At 40.0% G+C, this 16851-nt stretch overlaps 1 protein-coding gene across 1 annotated transcript; it reads left to right on the top strand.

Moving 5' to 3' along the window:
* The first annotated feature begins 8794 nt into the window (after positions 1-8794).
* On the top strand, positions 8795-10821 carry LOC129738902 (facilitated trehalose transporter Tret1-like). Its single transcript, XM_055730234.1, has 3 exons — positions 8795-8883; positions 8948-9361; positions 9429-10821. Exons 1-3 carry the CDS (start codon positions 8835-8837, stop codon positions 10370-10372), a joined length of 1407 nt encoding a protein of 468 aa, XP_055586209.1. The 5' UTR covers positions 8795-8834; the 3' UTR covers positions 10373-10821.
* The last annotated feature ends 6030 nt before the right edge of the window (positions 10822-16851 follow it).

The raw sequence follows: 16851 nt of genomic DNA, 5'->3' as shown, positions 1-16851 counted from the left end.
GATGTCGTTAAAATTTTATTTGTAATGAAAATTTTGCAAAAGCAGTAGAGAACATAAAACCCTACTCAAAGCCATTTTGGAAATTAACTAAAATTCTGAAAAAGCCCCAGAAGCCAATTCCTTCTTTGAAAGATGGAGATAAACTTCTTTTAACTAACGCAGAGAAAGCTCAAAAATTAGCCCAACAATTTGAGTCAGCTCATGATTTTAATTTAAACGTTGTATGTTCAATTGATGCTTAAATTTTCCTAGAATTTGATGATTTTCTTGCTAAGCAAAATGTATTTGAAAGTTTTTGTGAGACAAATATTGATGAAAATTGATTTTCAAAAGATTTAAAAATATGAAAGTTCCGGAGGAAGATGGAATTTTCTATATTCTTATCAAAAAGTTGTCTGAAAGCACTTTAAATTTTTAACTTAAAATCTTCAATAAATGTTTTCACTTGGCTTATTTTCCCAATAAATGGAAAAATGCCAAAGTAACTCCAATTTTGAAACCTGGAAAATTGCTTCAGAACCTTCAAGTTATCGACCAATTAGTTTGCCTACTTCTTTAAGTATACTATTTGAGAGAGTTATTGTGAATAGAATGATGATTCACATTAATCAGAATTTTATTTTCCCTGATGAACAATTTGGTTTTCGTCATGGACATTTTACTACACATCAACTTTTGAGTGTAACTAATATGATTAATGCCAGCAAATCTGAAGGTTATTCAACTGGTGTTGCTCTTCTAGATATTGAAAAAGCTTTTGACAGTATTTGGCGCAAAGGTTTAGTAGCTAAATTAGCTCGATTCGATTTTCCTGTATATCTCACCAAAATTATTCAAAATTAATTGACTAGCCGAATTATACAAGTAAGCTATCGAAATTCATGCTCTGAAAAGACACTCATTACAGCTGGTGTCCCTCAGGGCAGTGTATTTGTGCAAATTTTATATAATATTTTTACTTCTGATCTTCCTGGTTTTTCAGAAGGAAAAGGCAGAATTTTATTTGCTGGCGACACTTTGCTTTCAGCCAAAGGTTGGAATTTATGGGTGGTACGCAGAAAATTGCAAAAAAAATTAAATTCCTTTTTGAATTACTTGAAAATGTGGAAAATTTTTCCAAACGCTTCCAAAACTCAATTTATTTTATTTCCCCATAAGTCAAGAGCTCAATTTTTAAAACCTCATGAAAATCATTCCATAACTTTTAATGGGGTTTCATTAGAATGGTCTGATCACATGAAGGACTTTAGACTTACACTTGATCGGAATCTTACTTTTAAATATCACATTGAAGATATTCAATCTAAATGTAATAAATATACTAAATCTAATTATTCTCTCATCAACAGGAAATCAATGCTGTGCCTGAGGAATAAGTTGCTCATATACAAACAGGTGTTCCGACCAGCGATAATGTATGCAGTTCCGATTTGGTCTAGCTGCTGTGCGACGAGGAAAAAAGCCATCCAGAGCAGGGGTGCGTAAACTCGCTTCGGAAAGAATCATTCGGCTGATTTCTTCCGAGTTTAACTTGCTGTGTGCAGATTGATTTTATCTTCGTTCCAATCATTAGGGGAAAAGTTCATATAACGCCCCTTGTGGCTAATACGCGCCACCTTTGTTTTGAAGAATCTGAAACATTTTAACACTAGAAGGCCGGCAAATTGAATATACCTATTCGGACCGCGACCAGTCAAAATGACTGGTAAGGGGAAAATTTATTATATCGTAATATTTTTAACTTTTTTCTCTTGAAATTATTTTGTTATTTATTCGATATCATTATTATAAAATGGGCTGGTAAACGGTGGATAATGTGCAACACGAGACCCCATAGTGGTCATATCACCTCTTATTCACAACTCCTATCTCTACCTCCCCGCGGTGCCGGCTGGGGTGCGAGTAACCTAAGCGGAGATCGGGTACCCAACCCCGGTGGATGCTTTGGTCGCATGCAGACTGAGAAGGTGGCCGCACGCGTCTGTTCCCCAGGTCAGGGGCGGCGTGCAACAACAACCGAGCGTCTGTTCTCCAGGTCAGGGGCGGCTCAAACAGCGTCTGTCTTGCAGCAAGCGGCTGAATTTATGAAATGCGGCTCCCGCCAGCTAAGTCCAAGATGGCAGCCCCATCGCGGGATAGGGACTTTAGGCTAACAACCTACTGCTCCCGATTCATAAACTTGTTACGGAATCCGAAAGAAATGACCGATCTGGAACTTTGGCGACGACTTTTAGCATGAAAACACGGACACGAATTGGAACTTGGAATGTTTTAACCCTTGCCCAACAAGGCAAGCTGGCTCAACTTGCTAGAGAAGCTAGCCGCCTCAAGCTTGAAATTCTGGGACTGAGCGAAGTCCGTTGGCCTAATACTGGAGAACACAAGACTCAATCCGGGCAAGTCCTGCTTTACTCTGGCATACGAGGAGAACATGCTACTCGGGAACGAGGAGTTGGTTTCCTGTTAAGCCCGCAGGCCTACGCGGCCCTCATTAGATGGGAACCGATAAACGAAAGAATAATCGTAGCCAGATTTAGAACACGGGTTAGAAACCTTACAATGGTCCAGTGTTATGCGCCAACTGACGTTGCCGATTTGCAGGAGAAAGAGCAGTTTTACAGTCAACTGAACAGCGTGGTAGAGAGAATTCCGAAGGGTGACATTCAAATCCATTTGGGCGACTTCAACGCAAAGATTGGCTCCGACAATCAAGACCTTGAGCGCATCATGGGGCGCCATGGCTTAGGACAGATGAGCGAAAACGGAGAGCTGTTTGTAGAATTTTGTGGCAACAACAACATGGTGATCGGTGGATCGCTCTTCCCCCATCGACCAGCACATAAGGTCACTTGGGTATCCCGAGATGGCCGAACAGAAAATCAAATTGACCACATCTGCATCAGCCGAAAATGGAGAAGGAGCCTTCTTGATGTCCGCAACAAGCGAAGCGCAGACATTGCATCTGACCATCACCTCGTCCTTGGCGAGATACGACTGAGAGTTGCGCGTGTCCAACGGCGCGAGGAGAAAGTCGGGTGTCGATACGACGTCCGCCGGTTGGAGAATCCAGAGGTGAAAAGGGCATACGTTGAACAGCTAGAATCCCGAGCCTCGGAGCTGCCGACAGACGGAACAGTCGAAGAACAGTGGTGTGGAATCAAGAATGCCTTTATCACGACGAGCCATGGTACTCTCGGTAAAGTTTGTGGAAGAAGAAGTGAATGGATGTCGGATGAAACTTGGAGGATGGTCGATGATCGGAGAAAGGCGAAAGTCGGAATTGAGCAGGCATGTACCGGGTCAGCCAAATCAGCCGCCCGCTTACGATATGCGGAGCTGGAAAAGGCAGTTAAACGAGCTTGTAGACGAGACAAGAGAGCCTGGACAAACTCCCTAGCCGAAGAGGGGGAAAGAGCCGCCGCCAATGGAGATATCCGATTACTTTATGACATTTCTCGCCGCCTCAGTGGTGCAAGGACTAATGCAAGAATGCCGCTGAAAGACCGAGCAGGTCAGTTATTGACCGATCGAACAGATCAGCTCAAACGATGGACTGAGCACTTCGAACAACTCTTCCGAGTCACGAATAGCGATGGCCAACAGAACCCGCAGCTCGAGGCGCCTACAGTAAGTCGCATAAATGGCGTCAACTCGGAAGCGCCCTCGCTGGCTGAAATAGAAGCGGCAATCAAAAACATGAAATCCAACAAAGCACCTGGGATCGATTGTATCCCTGCTGAAATGCTGAAAGCCGACCCTGCCCTGTCAGCACAAATGTTGCACCGTCTTTTCGCTGACATCTGGGATACTGCAACATTCCCGGCCGACTGGATGCAGGGTATCCTCGTAAAGGTCCCGAAGAAAGGAGACCTGACAGAGTGCGGTAACTGGCGAGGCATAACGTTGATCTGTACAACCCTTAAAGTACTCTGCAAAGTGATCCTGAACAGGATCCAGGAGAAAATCGACGCTACACTCCGACGGCAACAAGCTGGATTCCGATCCGGACGATCATGTGTGGACCACATCACAACGCTACGAATCATACTGGAACAAATCAACGAATTCCAGGACTCTCTTCTGCTGGTGTTCGTTGATTTCGAAAAAGCATTCGACCGACTCAACCATGAAAACATCTGGGCGGCTCTAAGGCGACGAGGGGTCCCAGAGAAACTAGTCCATCTCATCGAAGCACAATACGAGGCATTTTCATGCAAGGTCTTGCACGATGGTGTCTTGTCCGAACCAATCCCGGTAACTGCTGGAGTGAGACAAGGATGTATTTTATCACCGCTACTTTTTCTAATCGTAATGGATGAGATTCTGACTGGATCGATCGACTGTGCACCGAACCGAGGATTGCCGTGGAATCCTTCAACAATGGAGCATCTGAACGACCTTGACCTGGCAGACGATATTGTTTTGCTCGCCCAAACGCAACCGGATATGCAGAGCAAACTCGACGACCTCACCGAAAGTTCCAAGGCAGCAGGTCTCAAAGTCAATGTCGGAAAGACCAAGTCGATGGAGATCAACACAGGAAATCCCTCCAGTTTCATGGTAGCTGGGCAACAAGTTGAGAAAGTGGAGTGCTTCCAGTATCTTGGTAGCCAGATAACGCCTGATGGTGGTACCAGGAAAGACATCGAAACCCGGATCAGAAAGGCCCGATTTGCGTTTGCGAGTCTCCGAAACATCTGGCGGTCACGCCAGATCTCTCTACGAACAAAAATCCGAATCTTCAACTCAAACGTCAAATCCGTATTGCTGTACGGGTGCGAAACTTGGTGCACATATGCGGTGACGACGCGAAAACTGCAAGTATTTGTAAACCGCTGCCTGCGGAATATCATCCGCGCTTGGTGGCCTGGCAACTGGATCTCGAATGAGGAACTACATCGCCGGTGTCATCAAAGGGCGCTAGAAATCGAGATTCGAGAACGTAAGTGGAGATGGATTGGGCACACGCTGCGAAAAGATGAAAACGAGATTTGCAGAGAGGCGCTAGATTGGAATCCAGAAGGTCATCGAAGAAGAGGCAGGCCCAGAAACTCGTGGCGGCGAAGCCTAGCCGCTGAAATCCGAACTGTCGACGAAAATCTTGACTGGGACCAGGTGAAGACGCTGGCTCCGGATCGTCAACAGTGGAGGTCTTTTACCACGGCCCTATGCACCGGAGGATCGGCGCGGGATCATTAAGTACACTGAACGAAATCTGGCAATAAAGTTTAAAGGGTCAATCCAATGAATTTTAACGTTCAGTGTGTGATAGAAGTTAACAATAAATCCAATACAAAATACAGAAAAATCCAATGAATTTCAGTCACTTGTTATACCTAGCGAAATGTATATAAAATTCCTTTACATTTCATCATTTTGAAGTTTATATACATATTATCGAGACTGAATCGTTGGTTAAGAAGAAACAGGTTTCATTATTGTTCGGGAAACAAACCCAGAAGAACGATTTTATTTGTACTTCGGTACCAGTAATGTTTCGCCATAAGATTTAACCAGCTGAACTCCATCGCCGCGACATTAGCCAAAAATTTATGAAGGTAAGTGGAACCGCGAAAAGATTTAATGGCTGAACGGCTTGGTTGTTAATATTTTGGAATTTATCCCAACAGGTAAATCATTGTGGGCCTTGGAATGCCGGACAACAGCGCAGAAAAACCGCCCCGGAGCTCAGAAAGCACGATCTCGAGCACAGTTCTGTTCTTTGCCATAGGTAATTCATATTTTTTGAAGACTTATTTCTTTTGAAATTCTATATGCGGATTTTTTTTCAGAAAACATGAACTCACCCGAAAAACGTAAAATTGTGTGAATCGTGTTTAAAATTCAATGTGTTCAATGATTCGAATATGCCGAGTCGAGCGGATATAAAGGAGTCATAAATTGCATCTGGAACAGGAAACTTCTCGACAAGTTTGTTCGTCGTCAGCACCCCAGACTGAATCAGGGTTTTGCGCCGGATAAACATGCATCACGCAAAGTAGCTGCATCCCATTTGTATAACAAGAAGTGTTAAAGTGCAGTGCAGTTTAAATTATCTATTTCTGGAAGTATTTTTTAAAGTTAGATTGCTGCAATAAATGTTAAACATCGAGATAAATTTGTGAATTTATTCATGATGAGAAATTAGAATAAAATAATTTGAAATACCAGGCATATTTTATTACCATGATAGAACGATTCATTACACAAGGTTAAACAATAAAATTTATTAGTTTTGCTCTCTATTTTATTCATTGGAATTTCTTATAAATTAAATCATGCGTCTAACTGATAAAAAGTATTGGATTTTCCTTTAGTGCGAAATCACTAGAATTCCCAATAAACCTTATAGCCCGATTTTGTTCAGTGTAAGTAAGTAAGTATTATAAAATGGAAATATTTTTTCACCATGGGTGCACAGAATCACCTCATTTTCGCATAGTTGGCGAATGCGTGTATGTCATAAAATGAATATTTCAAATAATTACCAAAAAATTAAAACACATTATCAAATTAATTATAAAATCATGTTAGATTGCTATGGGTATTGACCATGGGTGCACGGTTTCACTTAAATTTTGTTTTAGTAGATATTTTCTAGTATCCACCGCTCTGAAATTTTTCAACACGTTGCCTATTAATTATACCTGAGATTGTAGGTTTTGAAGCATACTTTTTCTATAAGTAGAGCAATTCACCATGGGTGCACGGATTCACCGCCATTAATCCAAAATCAATTTTTTTGCACGTTAAAGGTAAAGAATAAAGACTTGTATAGATTCAATTGAAAAATTGTGTTAAATACATGGTTTTTCACTATAGGTGCACGGGTTCACTGCGTTTTAATCAAATATTGGACTTTTTGCAAATTTTTAAAAAGCATTTTTACAAATCTTAACTAAACCAAAGTTGAAACCATGTCTTTCATGTTGAGACATAATGATTAAAATAACGATTTTTATTTTAAGTTCCGTTTTTCATTCCCGGAAAAAAAATATTTTAATTATATCTCGAAATAATAAATTTATTTATTTATAATTTAAAAAAAGGTTTTTGCAATCGTATATTTATCTGATAAGATCTGATAAACATCCAAGAAATTGGAAAACGGTTACCATGGACCGAGAGAATTTTAGGAATTGTATGCATCAAGTTATGTCGTGTGACGGAAACCAGTGAAAATAAAAATAATGAATCAACATTGTCAAATATACACGTTGATTTGTTTTCCCCTAAAAGTTTTTCAAATCAATATTGCATTTCAAATACCTATCATATCTAACTCAAAAATATTTTGTGTTCTGAAGCAAGTTGAAAACTATTTATTTCTATATAATTTTCAACGGCAAATTTACTGCCAATCCGTGCACCCATGTTGAAATATCTTAGCGCCGATGTGGTTTATCAGATAGGCTGGCGCGAGTCTGGTCTAGGTATGCCAGGCGTACTGGGTTCGATTCCCGGTATCGGCAAGAAAACTCTGGGCTTCAAACCCCATAAGTTGCCGACAGGTAAGATGTGTTTCCTCTTATAATAAGAATGTTCAATCAGTTGCCAGTTGGTCAGGTATATACACGGGTGCCGCAATACCTGTAAGTGAACTTCCATTGGAAGTTTGTCGAACCTAATAATCTAAGAATGCATGTGAATACATACTTGGGCAGAAACTGCGGTGTATCCGTGCACCCATGGTGGATAACCAACATATAAAAAATATTCCGTACACCCATGTTGAAATATCATTTAAATTATTCAGTTGTCAGTTGTCTTCAAATCTAAATAAATGAGTACACAATTCATAATTATTTTACTCATTCTAGTTTAGTATAAAACTACTCGATTTCTCGAATGGACATGTATTAAATCTTACATAACTTTTACAAATCTTGATGAAATTTCGCCAAATTTTGACAGAAAGTTTGATTATAGTTGAGCAACAAAACGAACTAAAAAAATTGGGAATCAAGTGCTTGAAGCGCCACACAGCGGTCAATCCGAGAACTTTTTCTACAAATTTCCATGACTGATGTTTCCCCCGATTGCTGTTTCCTCCTGCCGAGTTTACCCGAAGCTTACTTCCTGATGCTTTCCGAGTTGAACTTTCGATAGCATCATTGCAGTTTGAGTTTAACGAAATAAAATCGTTTTGCAAAGAAGGGCTAAGTGCGAGTATGTAGACTCGCGATTTTAACATCTCTGATCCAGAGGACTCAGAACAAGGTTCTGAAAATGATTTTGCGGCTTCCACCTTGGCACAGCACCGAAGATCTTCATCGGATTGCGGGCATTGAATCTATCGAAGAGATCAACATCTTCTCCAACTTCAGAGGCAAATCGATGCTGTCTTCCATCGCAGAGATTCGTCCTTTTTTTAATTAGTTTAATTTTAGGATAGTTTTTAGTTGTAAGTTTAAAATATTTTTGACATTAAAGAATGTTCTCCTACATTAAATACTTGATTGCGCTCAGCAAATTTAAGTCGAATAAATAAATTTTAGTGATTACTAAACTATAGGGCTCAGGACAGTTCATTATTGAACTGAACACCTAATTTAATGTAACAATGTAATATAAATGTAATGATGAATTGGTGCGAATAAAGACATACTTCAAAAAAGGACAAAAAAAAGCCGAGAATACCTCGATAACGCCCCTGTTCAAAGCTGGAATCACGTTTTCCAAACCACTTCAACTGTGTTCCCAGTATCATATGAACGGGAAAGATGGCTGTGTTCTGTCTAATGAATATTTGCCATATCAGTTGTTCCCACCACCGATGTTTGCGAGTGAATGTACGCTTTCACTAGAGCGGCCATTCAAACAGCGGAAGCACAATGCATCGGTCAAAGGCAACATTTCGGGAGTTCCTGGTAGCAGCCGTTGGTAAGATTGCACCGAAACACTTCTAAGTTCATGTTATTTATGTAACTGATCTAATTCTTTGAAGCCAATATCTCAGCCATTGGTATGGGGACGGCACTCGGGTGGCCATCGCCGATGTTTGCCAATCTACTAAGCAACTCAACCCTGGAGAATCCGGTTGGCTATCCGATAGTGGAGGCTGAGCAATCGTGGATCAATTCGATTCTAGCGGTGGGTGGCTTTTTTGGGCCCTTTGCTGCAGGATATTTGGCCGATTGGAAAGGTCGCAGGTTGGCGCTTTTGCTGAGTGGGCCGTTACATCTGATAGGCTGGATTTTGCTAGTAGTGGCAAAATCGGTGGCGGTCATGATCGTTGGACGGTTTGTTTTGGGCTTCGGAAACGGTTGGATTTTGATTGCGCTCACTATGTACATTGGAGAAATAGCCAGTGACAAGTACCGCGGAATTCTTGGGTCATTTCTGCAGATAGGTCAAACGTGTAGGTAGCCGTTGGATGGTTAAAATTCAGTTTAAGGATATCATCCGTTTTTGTTTTTTTTTTGCAGTGGGAATACTGTATGTGTACTGCATAGGACCATTCGTGTCCTATTTCGTGTGTCAGTGGATATGCTTGGCTGTTACCATATTGTTCACCGTGCTGTTCTATTACATGCCGGAAACGCCGCACTTCTACGTGGCAAACAATTTGGACTATAAAGCAACAGAGGTGTTGATGTATCTACGTGACGGACATTCAGTGGAAGATGTCGAACAAGAAAAAGAGTTGATTAAGAAACACCTTCACCAGGAACAAGACCACCAGAAGTCCAATGTCTTGCGAAGCCTATTCACAAATCGTGCAAACCTTCGAGCCCTAATAATTAGTTTCTTCCTTCTATCGTTTCAACAATGGACAGGAATAGATTGCATTTTGTCGAATAGTGAGCTGATTTTCGACGAGGCCAACATATCTTTAGCTCCGGAAATTTCAACAATTATGTTGGGTATAGTACAAGTGGTCAGCTGCTTGTTGACGCTTCTATTTGTAGACCGAGTAGGTCGAAAACCAGTTCTGATGAGCTCAGCATTGGGATTGACAGTAAGTCTTGGTATCTTAGGAGCATACTTCATGATGGTCCAAATGAACGATGTCCCGCAGCATAACATATCTTGGATGCCCCTCACGGGAATGCTTGCTTTCATTGCCATTTTCAACTTCGGCTTTGGACCCGTTCCGTGGGCCATTGCTTCGGAAATTTTTGCCCACGACGTTAAGGCAGTAGGGAACATGATCAACATTTCTGTCACGTGGATCCTAGACTTTTTAGCTCTTCGATTCTTCTTACTGATCGGAGAAACCTTTGGCTTGCAGTGGTCGTTTTGGATTTTTGCCATTGTCTGTGCAGCTGCTTTTGTGTTCACACTTCTTTGTGTAATAGAAACCAAAGGTCTAAGTTTACAAGAAATTCAAGAACGCCTCGGCAGCACCAAGAAGAAACCTGATCAATAACGATGATAGATTTTGTTCTGTTTAATTTTTTATAGTTGCCGCAAAGTCATCTCATAAAATATTTATTAAACTTTATAAAAATAAAATTTACGTATCAAAAGCTGATGTGGAATATCCAAAATCTTGAACGATTTTTAGTTCTGATTTGTCCAAAAATAGGCAATCATCATAATTAATGATCATTCAGCTATCAATATAACGACACCATGTTGGTAGGGCTAAGTGGGGTAATTATTTATGAACAAGGGGTAATTCCGAACAATCAGTCTAAGCGCCGTTACGGTCATTGTAGGGTCTCAAAACTGATCAAATGTGATAGTCTATCATTTTATTGCCTATTTATAGCCTTAAATAATTGTTTGTAAGTTTTTTTTAGAATTGTGGATCTGTAATTTTTTTGAAAATATGTCTCCCACCTAAGAAAAATTTAAAATAACCCATAACTTCTTAACAGTAAATTTTAAAAATCAGCAAATCTCACTTCAATGCACTGTTTAGATGTGGTTGCAATCTGGGAATATAGCCAATTTCAAAAGTCATTACATAACTGTAGTGATTACATGTGGAAGAAAGATAAATATCCAAAAATGAGTAAAAGCATGATTGCATTTGGTAATGATTAACACGCTTAAGAAAAATCGAAAGTATGTTCTTTATCGTGTACACTCGTAATGCTGTCAGAATATGGAATGAGAGCTAGAACTAAAATTATGAGAGAACGAAAGAGACAGCGTAAAGCGCGTCATTCTGTTAACGAATCTTGGAGATATCAGTCGCGTTTGTACAAGTGGAAAATAAATGTAAGATTGTATCCGAACAACGGAAATAAAAGTACGTCTTTGATGATTTTCTGTGATGCTGTTTCCTTTAATTTTATTGAAAATTTATGATAAATTGGATCTTGTTTGGGCAGACCATGTCGGGTTAAAGGTAAAAAACAACTTGTTTTAAGCACGGTCGAGCACGAAAAGAGAGTTTTTATTTCATTTCTATTTAAGATTACAACTTTTCTCGCAAATTTTCTACAATGCAGGAACACAAAATATCTGGCATCATTACAGCAAAGATTGCAAGGTTCAAACTGCTTGTCTTCTTTCAGGCGTTTACCTTATTCTCAGGGTGGCCAATACATTCGAGATTGAACAGATCTTTTTAACATTTTAGTTGGGAAAAATCAATTATCATTACCAATTTTATCATGTAACTATTTACTCGTAAGACCAACAACAGAAATTCCTTGAAAACCTTTAAATTAATCAATTAAGAGCCAATAAGAAACTAAATAAAATGAAACAATAATAATAGTATTAATTATTTATAAAGTACCTCCACATAGAACATAAAATTAAAATAAAGATTTCGAAGAGTAAAATCAACGAAGAAAGTTGAGCGAATAAATCCCCCTGCCAGGTACCACCTTAAAAAAATAATCATTAACTTGATCATCATTAACATCAAAAGCGCGCCTGTAGATGTAAAGGGTGTTACGGTCAAAATTTGGTCAAGGAAAACGCGTGTAAATAGTGGAAATCGTTTATTTAAAAAATCAAATTAAATTTCTTTCTCAAGTTTAGTTAGTATAAAATTAAGGAAAAATATTCAGTTAGGCTTCCGCTTTTCCAAATCCGAATTGCTGGGCCTTACGCTTAACCCCTGCCATCAGATTTTGTACAGCCACCTTGTCCACCTTCTTCGCCGCAGAAAGCCAGTTTGCCTTGAACTGCTAATCGTCCTTAGCAGTTTTTCGGTCTTCTTTAGGTTCCGCTTGACAATAGCCCAGTATTTCTCAATTGGGCGGAGTTCTGGCGTGTTGGGAGGGTTCTGGTCCTTGGGAACCACCTGCACGTTGTTGGCGGCGTACCACTCCATGGCCTTTTTACCGTAATGGCAAGATGCCAAATCCGGCCAAAACAGTACGGAACAACCGTGTTTCTTCAGGAAAGGCAGCAGACGTTTATTCAAACACTCTTTCACGTAAATTTCTTGGTTGACAGTCCCGGAAGCTATGAAAATGCTTCTTTTCAAGCCACAGATACAGATGGCTTGCCAAACCAGATATTTCTTCACGAACTTTGACAGTTTCATGTGCTTGAAAATATCTGCTACCTTTCCTCTTCCTTTTGCCGTATAAAACTCCTGTCCCGGAAGCTGCTTGTAGTCGGCTTTGACGTAGGTTTCGTCGTCCATTACCACGCAGTCAAACTTCGTCAGCATCGTCGTGTACAGCCTCCGGGATCGCGCTTTGACCGTCGTATTTTGTTTATCATCGCGATTTGGAGTCACTACCTTCTTGTAAGTCGATAGTCCGGCTCGTTTTTTGGCTCGATGCACGGTTGTAGACGATACACCCAACTTATTTGCGGCATCTCGGAGATAGAAGTTAGGGTTTCGCTTGAAACTACCGGCAGCTCTCTTTGACGTCTCAGCGGCTTCCGATTTTCGATTTACCCCCGATCCAGACTTCCTGGCTGTCGACAAACGTTCCCCAAACACTTAAATTACATTTGTAACGGTTGATTTGGCAACTTTTAGCGATTTTGCCAGCTTTGCGTGCGAGTAGCTCGGATTTTCGCGATGCGCGAGCAAAATTTTGATACGCTGCTCTTCTTCCTTGAACGGCATTTTGACAACTAAAGAGTGAATTCCAAAATCAAAATAAGTGCAACATTCTACAAACACATACACACCTTCAAAATGAGGGGTGCTCAGGTTTTTTAAATGTAAAATTGAAAGAAATACGTCAAGTTGATTTTGACCAAATTTTGACCGTATCACCCTTTATTCGATCACCCGACACGTTTTTGGAGTAGAAAGTATGGTTTAGAGAGTCATCTTCCAGATGATCACCGACCGCAAACTTGTTGTGCATCAGGTGAATGACCTCTTTCGGGATGCCTTTGTGCACCTAAGTTTGGAAGAGAAAAGGTTTGGTCTTTGAACTCGGGTTTGGAAGGGGAAGACAAGGCTGCATTGTAAAATCGCGGAAAAGAGAGTTGTTGGTTTAACTTCTCGATTAGGTCTTCGTATCGGGTAGTTCCGGTACGAAGTTGAACTAGATTCAAGAAGGCCGCATATGTTGCAATTTGAAAATTTCGTCCTACGACAATAATTTTACATGCAATCGACGTAGTTTGGACTGGCGAGCCGGAAAAGTAGCCTATCTCCACCCCCGCAATGAAAATTCAAACCATTTGTATTGAGAAAATTCCATTATCGAGCGCACCGTAAAGCGAACGAAAAACCAAGCGTCTCCACTAGCACTAGCAGTTGAAAAATCGAAACAGAAACGAAATCTTAAAACTAACACACGACAGTAGAGGCCGAAATAAAAAGGATCCAATGAACGTACCTATTTAACTAAATCGTCTCAGGTATTTTGGACCGGAAACACTAGAGGGATGATGACATAACTGGGGCATTGGGAAGGGGGTCACAGATTATTTGTTGTTGCGTTTGCTTTCTTTACAGCGGTGATTGGCTGCGAATCCAATCACGGTCTTTTCCCATTGCTGAGCAAGTTAAGAGGGTGGGAATTCGTCCGCACGCTCTTTTTTTAAACTCAAAATTAAGTAGTTTTGGTTCAAAACAGCACTTCGGTGGCTTCCCTTAACTTTGAGTTCGACTGGGCAATAGCAAAACTAAGTTCCGATAGGCATACTCAATAACTAAGTTCGGCAGCCGAACTCGAATTTATCCTTTTTTTTCGAGGGTAGCTGATTTTCAAGGAATTGAATGATGATTAAAATTTGTTGTACCCGGATGTTGCTGTTCCGGTACATTGCATTGCAATAACAGAGCGGTGGAAAGTTTTGACATTCCCGGTCAAAGAAAACTTCCGGATGTTACTTCCCACGGGAAGTAAACAACATCCGAAAGTTTCCGGACATTCCAAGCCGCTCACCATATGATGACAATGACGGACAGAATTTTACGCTGACACGGTGAACATGCATTTCATTATGAAGTTCCTTCATAGTCTTCCGGTAATTGTTCCGGAACGACATAATTTTGCGACGTGTTCGTTGGTTGCTGTTTCGGTTCGGACTGAACTCGCTAAGTGTTTTCAGTCTAACAAAGAGAGTTCAATTTTTAGTTCATAAGGTCGAACTCAGCTTTGATCCCTCGCCGAAGGAAAAAAAGGGATCAATTTTGAGTTCGCAGTTCGAACTCCGTTTTGATCCATCGCAAGGAGGAAAAAAGGGTAATTAACTTTAAGTTCATAGAATCGAACTATGTTTTGAACCTCGGTCATACTTAATTTTGAGTTAAAAAAAAGAGCGTGCGTGAGTTTTCAGCAGGGTTGGCATCAGTCATCGTCATTAGTCAAAAGACTGTGACTGTTGAGCCTCTTGTTCCGTCAAACTCAATTGACGGTCTTCGGATGTTTACGTCGATAGAGTGGATGTGTTTTTTTGTATGCGGAAAATTTTTAATAAAATTTTAATTTGTCGTCTGTAATAAAAACATAAAACCTGTGATAATAACGAGCTGTGATGTATAATCTGTGATATTAACGGTGATCGTCTCACAAGTGCAGTAGAGTTTGGTGTTCGTCCAAAAAATGAGTGAGCAGGATGCTGCTCCTGATGGAGTAGCATGAATACCTAACCTCACACAACTGACAAGGAGTTCCGAATCGATAGAGCGAATGGATGACGAGATTTCGGCAACACAAACCAACGAAAAGGAAAACAACAACAACAACAGAACAGGAAATGGAAGGACCTACATCAACTATAATTACCAACCGGGTGATTGTCGGCCGTACAGAGTGGTAGTCGAGAACACGGACACGGAGAGACGGAAAGTAGTAAATAGACTACAAATAGGAATTTTATTACATCAACACGGGTTTGACAAATCAATTGACGACATTAAGAAAACAGGTAAAAATAAGGTGACGGTTTATGTTGGGAACATTAAGGATGCAAATAGGCTAGCCAACTGTAAAAATCTAAATTTGAAAGGCTATAAGGCATATGTACCAAAACAATTTGTCACGGTAACAGGAGTTATTTCCGGAATTCCATTAGAACTGAAGGATGACGAGGTAAAAAATTTCATCAAGGCAAAAGTGGAAGTTGAGTCTGTCTTTAGAATGCATCGATACAAGGACAAAAAAAAAAGAACCAACATATAAAATGGGTGTAGTTTTCCGTAGTAATATTTTACCAAATGACATTAGTATTTATTCCGTAATTCATAGAGTACAACCGTATGTTAGAAAACCAGTGATTTGTTTTAAATGTCTACGTTACAATCATTTGTCTAAAAATTGTAAAGCGTCCGTAGAGAAGTGTTCAAACTGTGCGACAGAGCATTCAGCCGACAATTCCTGTAATATTTTGAAATGTATGTATTGTGATAACAGTAGCCATAAAACGACTGACAAAATATGCCCTAGATGGACAAAGGAAGTTAATATACAAACAATAATGGCAAAAAAAAGTATGACTTACCAAGAAGCTAAACAGTATTACGAAATTCCTACAGAAAATTTATTTGATGTCTTGAGAATTTCGGAAGAATTTCCCACACCAGCAGAATCATTCTCCAAAGTAGCAGCTAGAGGCCAAGGATTCCCCCAACAACTACAGCAAAAGAACAATGAAAGGAGTTACAACGATAATAGAAATAGAGCCAGAAAGGAAAGTAAACCTAAGGAAGGAACAGAAATAGTGCCAGGAGTAGCAGGTCTATTAGGAATGAATCACAACGATTTTGCGAAAAAGAGGAAAATGTAAGAAGAACCTAGAGGTATGGGACTGTGGAACAAATACAAAACTGGAGAGCTAGAGAGGTTGAAGAAAGAAATAGAAGAATCGGTGAAAAAACAATCACAAGAAGAGTGGAAGAAATTAATAGCAACTGTTAATATGAAATTAGAAACTATTACAAAGCCCCATGGTAAAACAGGAGGAGAAATAACAGCATGCATAATGGGTGAACTTAATAAATTGGGAGGAATATCGGGTGACTGTTCTTAACATGTTCAAAATATTACAAGCAAATATACAGAGTCTTAACAGAAACAAAAACGAGCTAACACATGAACTGGTTACTCATAACTTTGAAGCGGCATTAATATCTGAGATCTGGCTGAAACCAGATCAAATAAACACTTTAAGGTGGAATATACAAGGTTATCATCGCCTCTTAGCTCCTCGTAATGATGGATTTGGAGGCGTAGGAATATTCCTCAAAGAGGAATTTAATTTTGAAAATATTCAACTAACGACATCTGATGACTTTGAAACGTTAGGATTGTTTCTAACTTCGATGAAACTTGCTTTAGTAGTTGTTTATATAAATCCAAGAATAACAACAAATGATCTAGAAGCATCAATTACAATTTTATTCAACGAATTGACCAAATTTGAGAGAGTATTAGTGGGAGGAGATTTTAATAGTCACAATGTGGTATGGGGATGCGATGACACAAATTGCAAGGGCAAAATTGTTCATGACGCTATATCAAT

Source organism: Uranotaenia lowii, chromosome 1 (genome assembly GCF_029784155.1).
Source record: "Uranotaenia lowii strain MFRU-FL chromosome 1, ASM2978415v1, whole genome shotgun sequence".
NCBI lineage: Eukaryota > Metazoa > Arthropoda > Insecta > Diptera > Culicidae > Uranotaenia > Uranotaenia lowii.
This window is presented reverse-complemented; position numbering and strand designations above follow the sequence as displayed.

Bases quoted from the DNA above. Each gene is read 5' to 3' on its own strand.
- LOC129738902 (XM_055730234.1), top strand. From the start codon at position 8,835: ATGCATCGGTCAAAGGCAACATTTCGGGAGTTCCTGGTAGCAGCCGTT. The intron at 8,884-8,947 runs GTAAGATTGCAC...AATTCTTTGAAG, and splicing joins GTTCCTGGTAGCAGCCGTTG to CCAATATCTCAGCCATTGGT. The intron at 9,362-9,428 runs GTAGGTAGCCGT...TTTTTTTTGCAG, and splicing joins TCTGCAGATAGGTCAAACGT to TGGGAATACTGTATGTGTAC.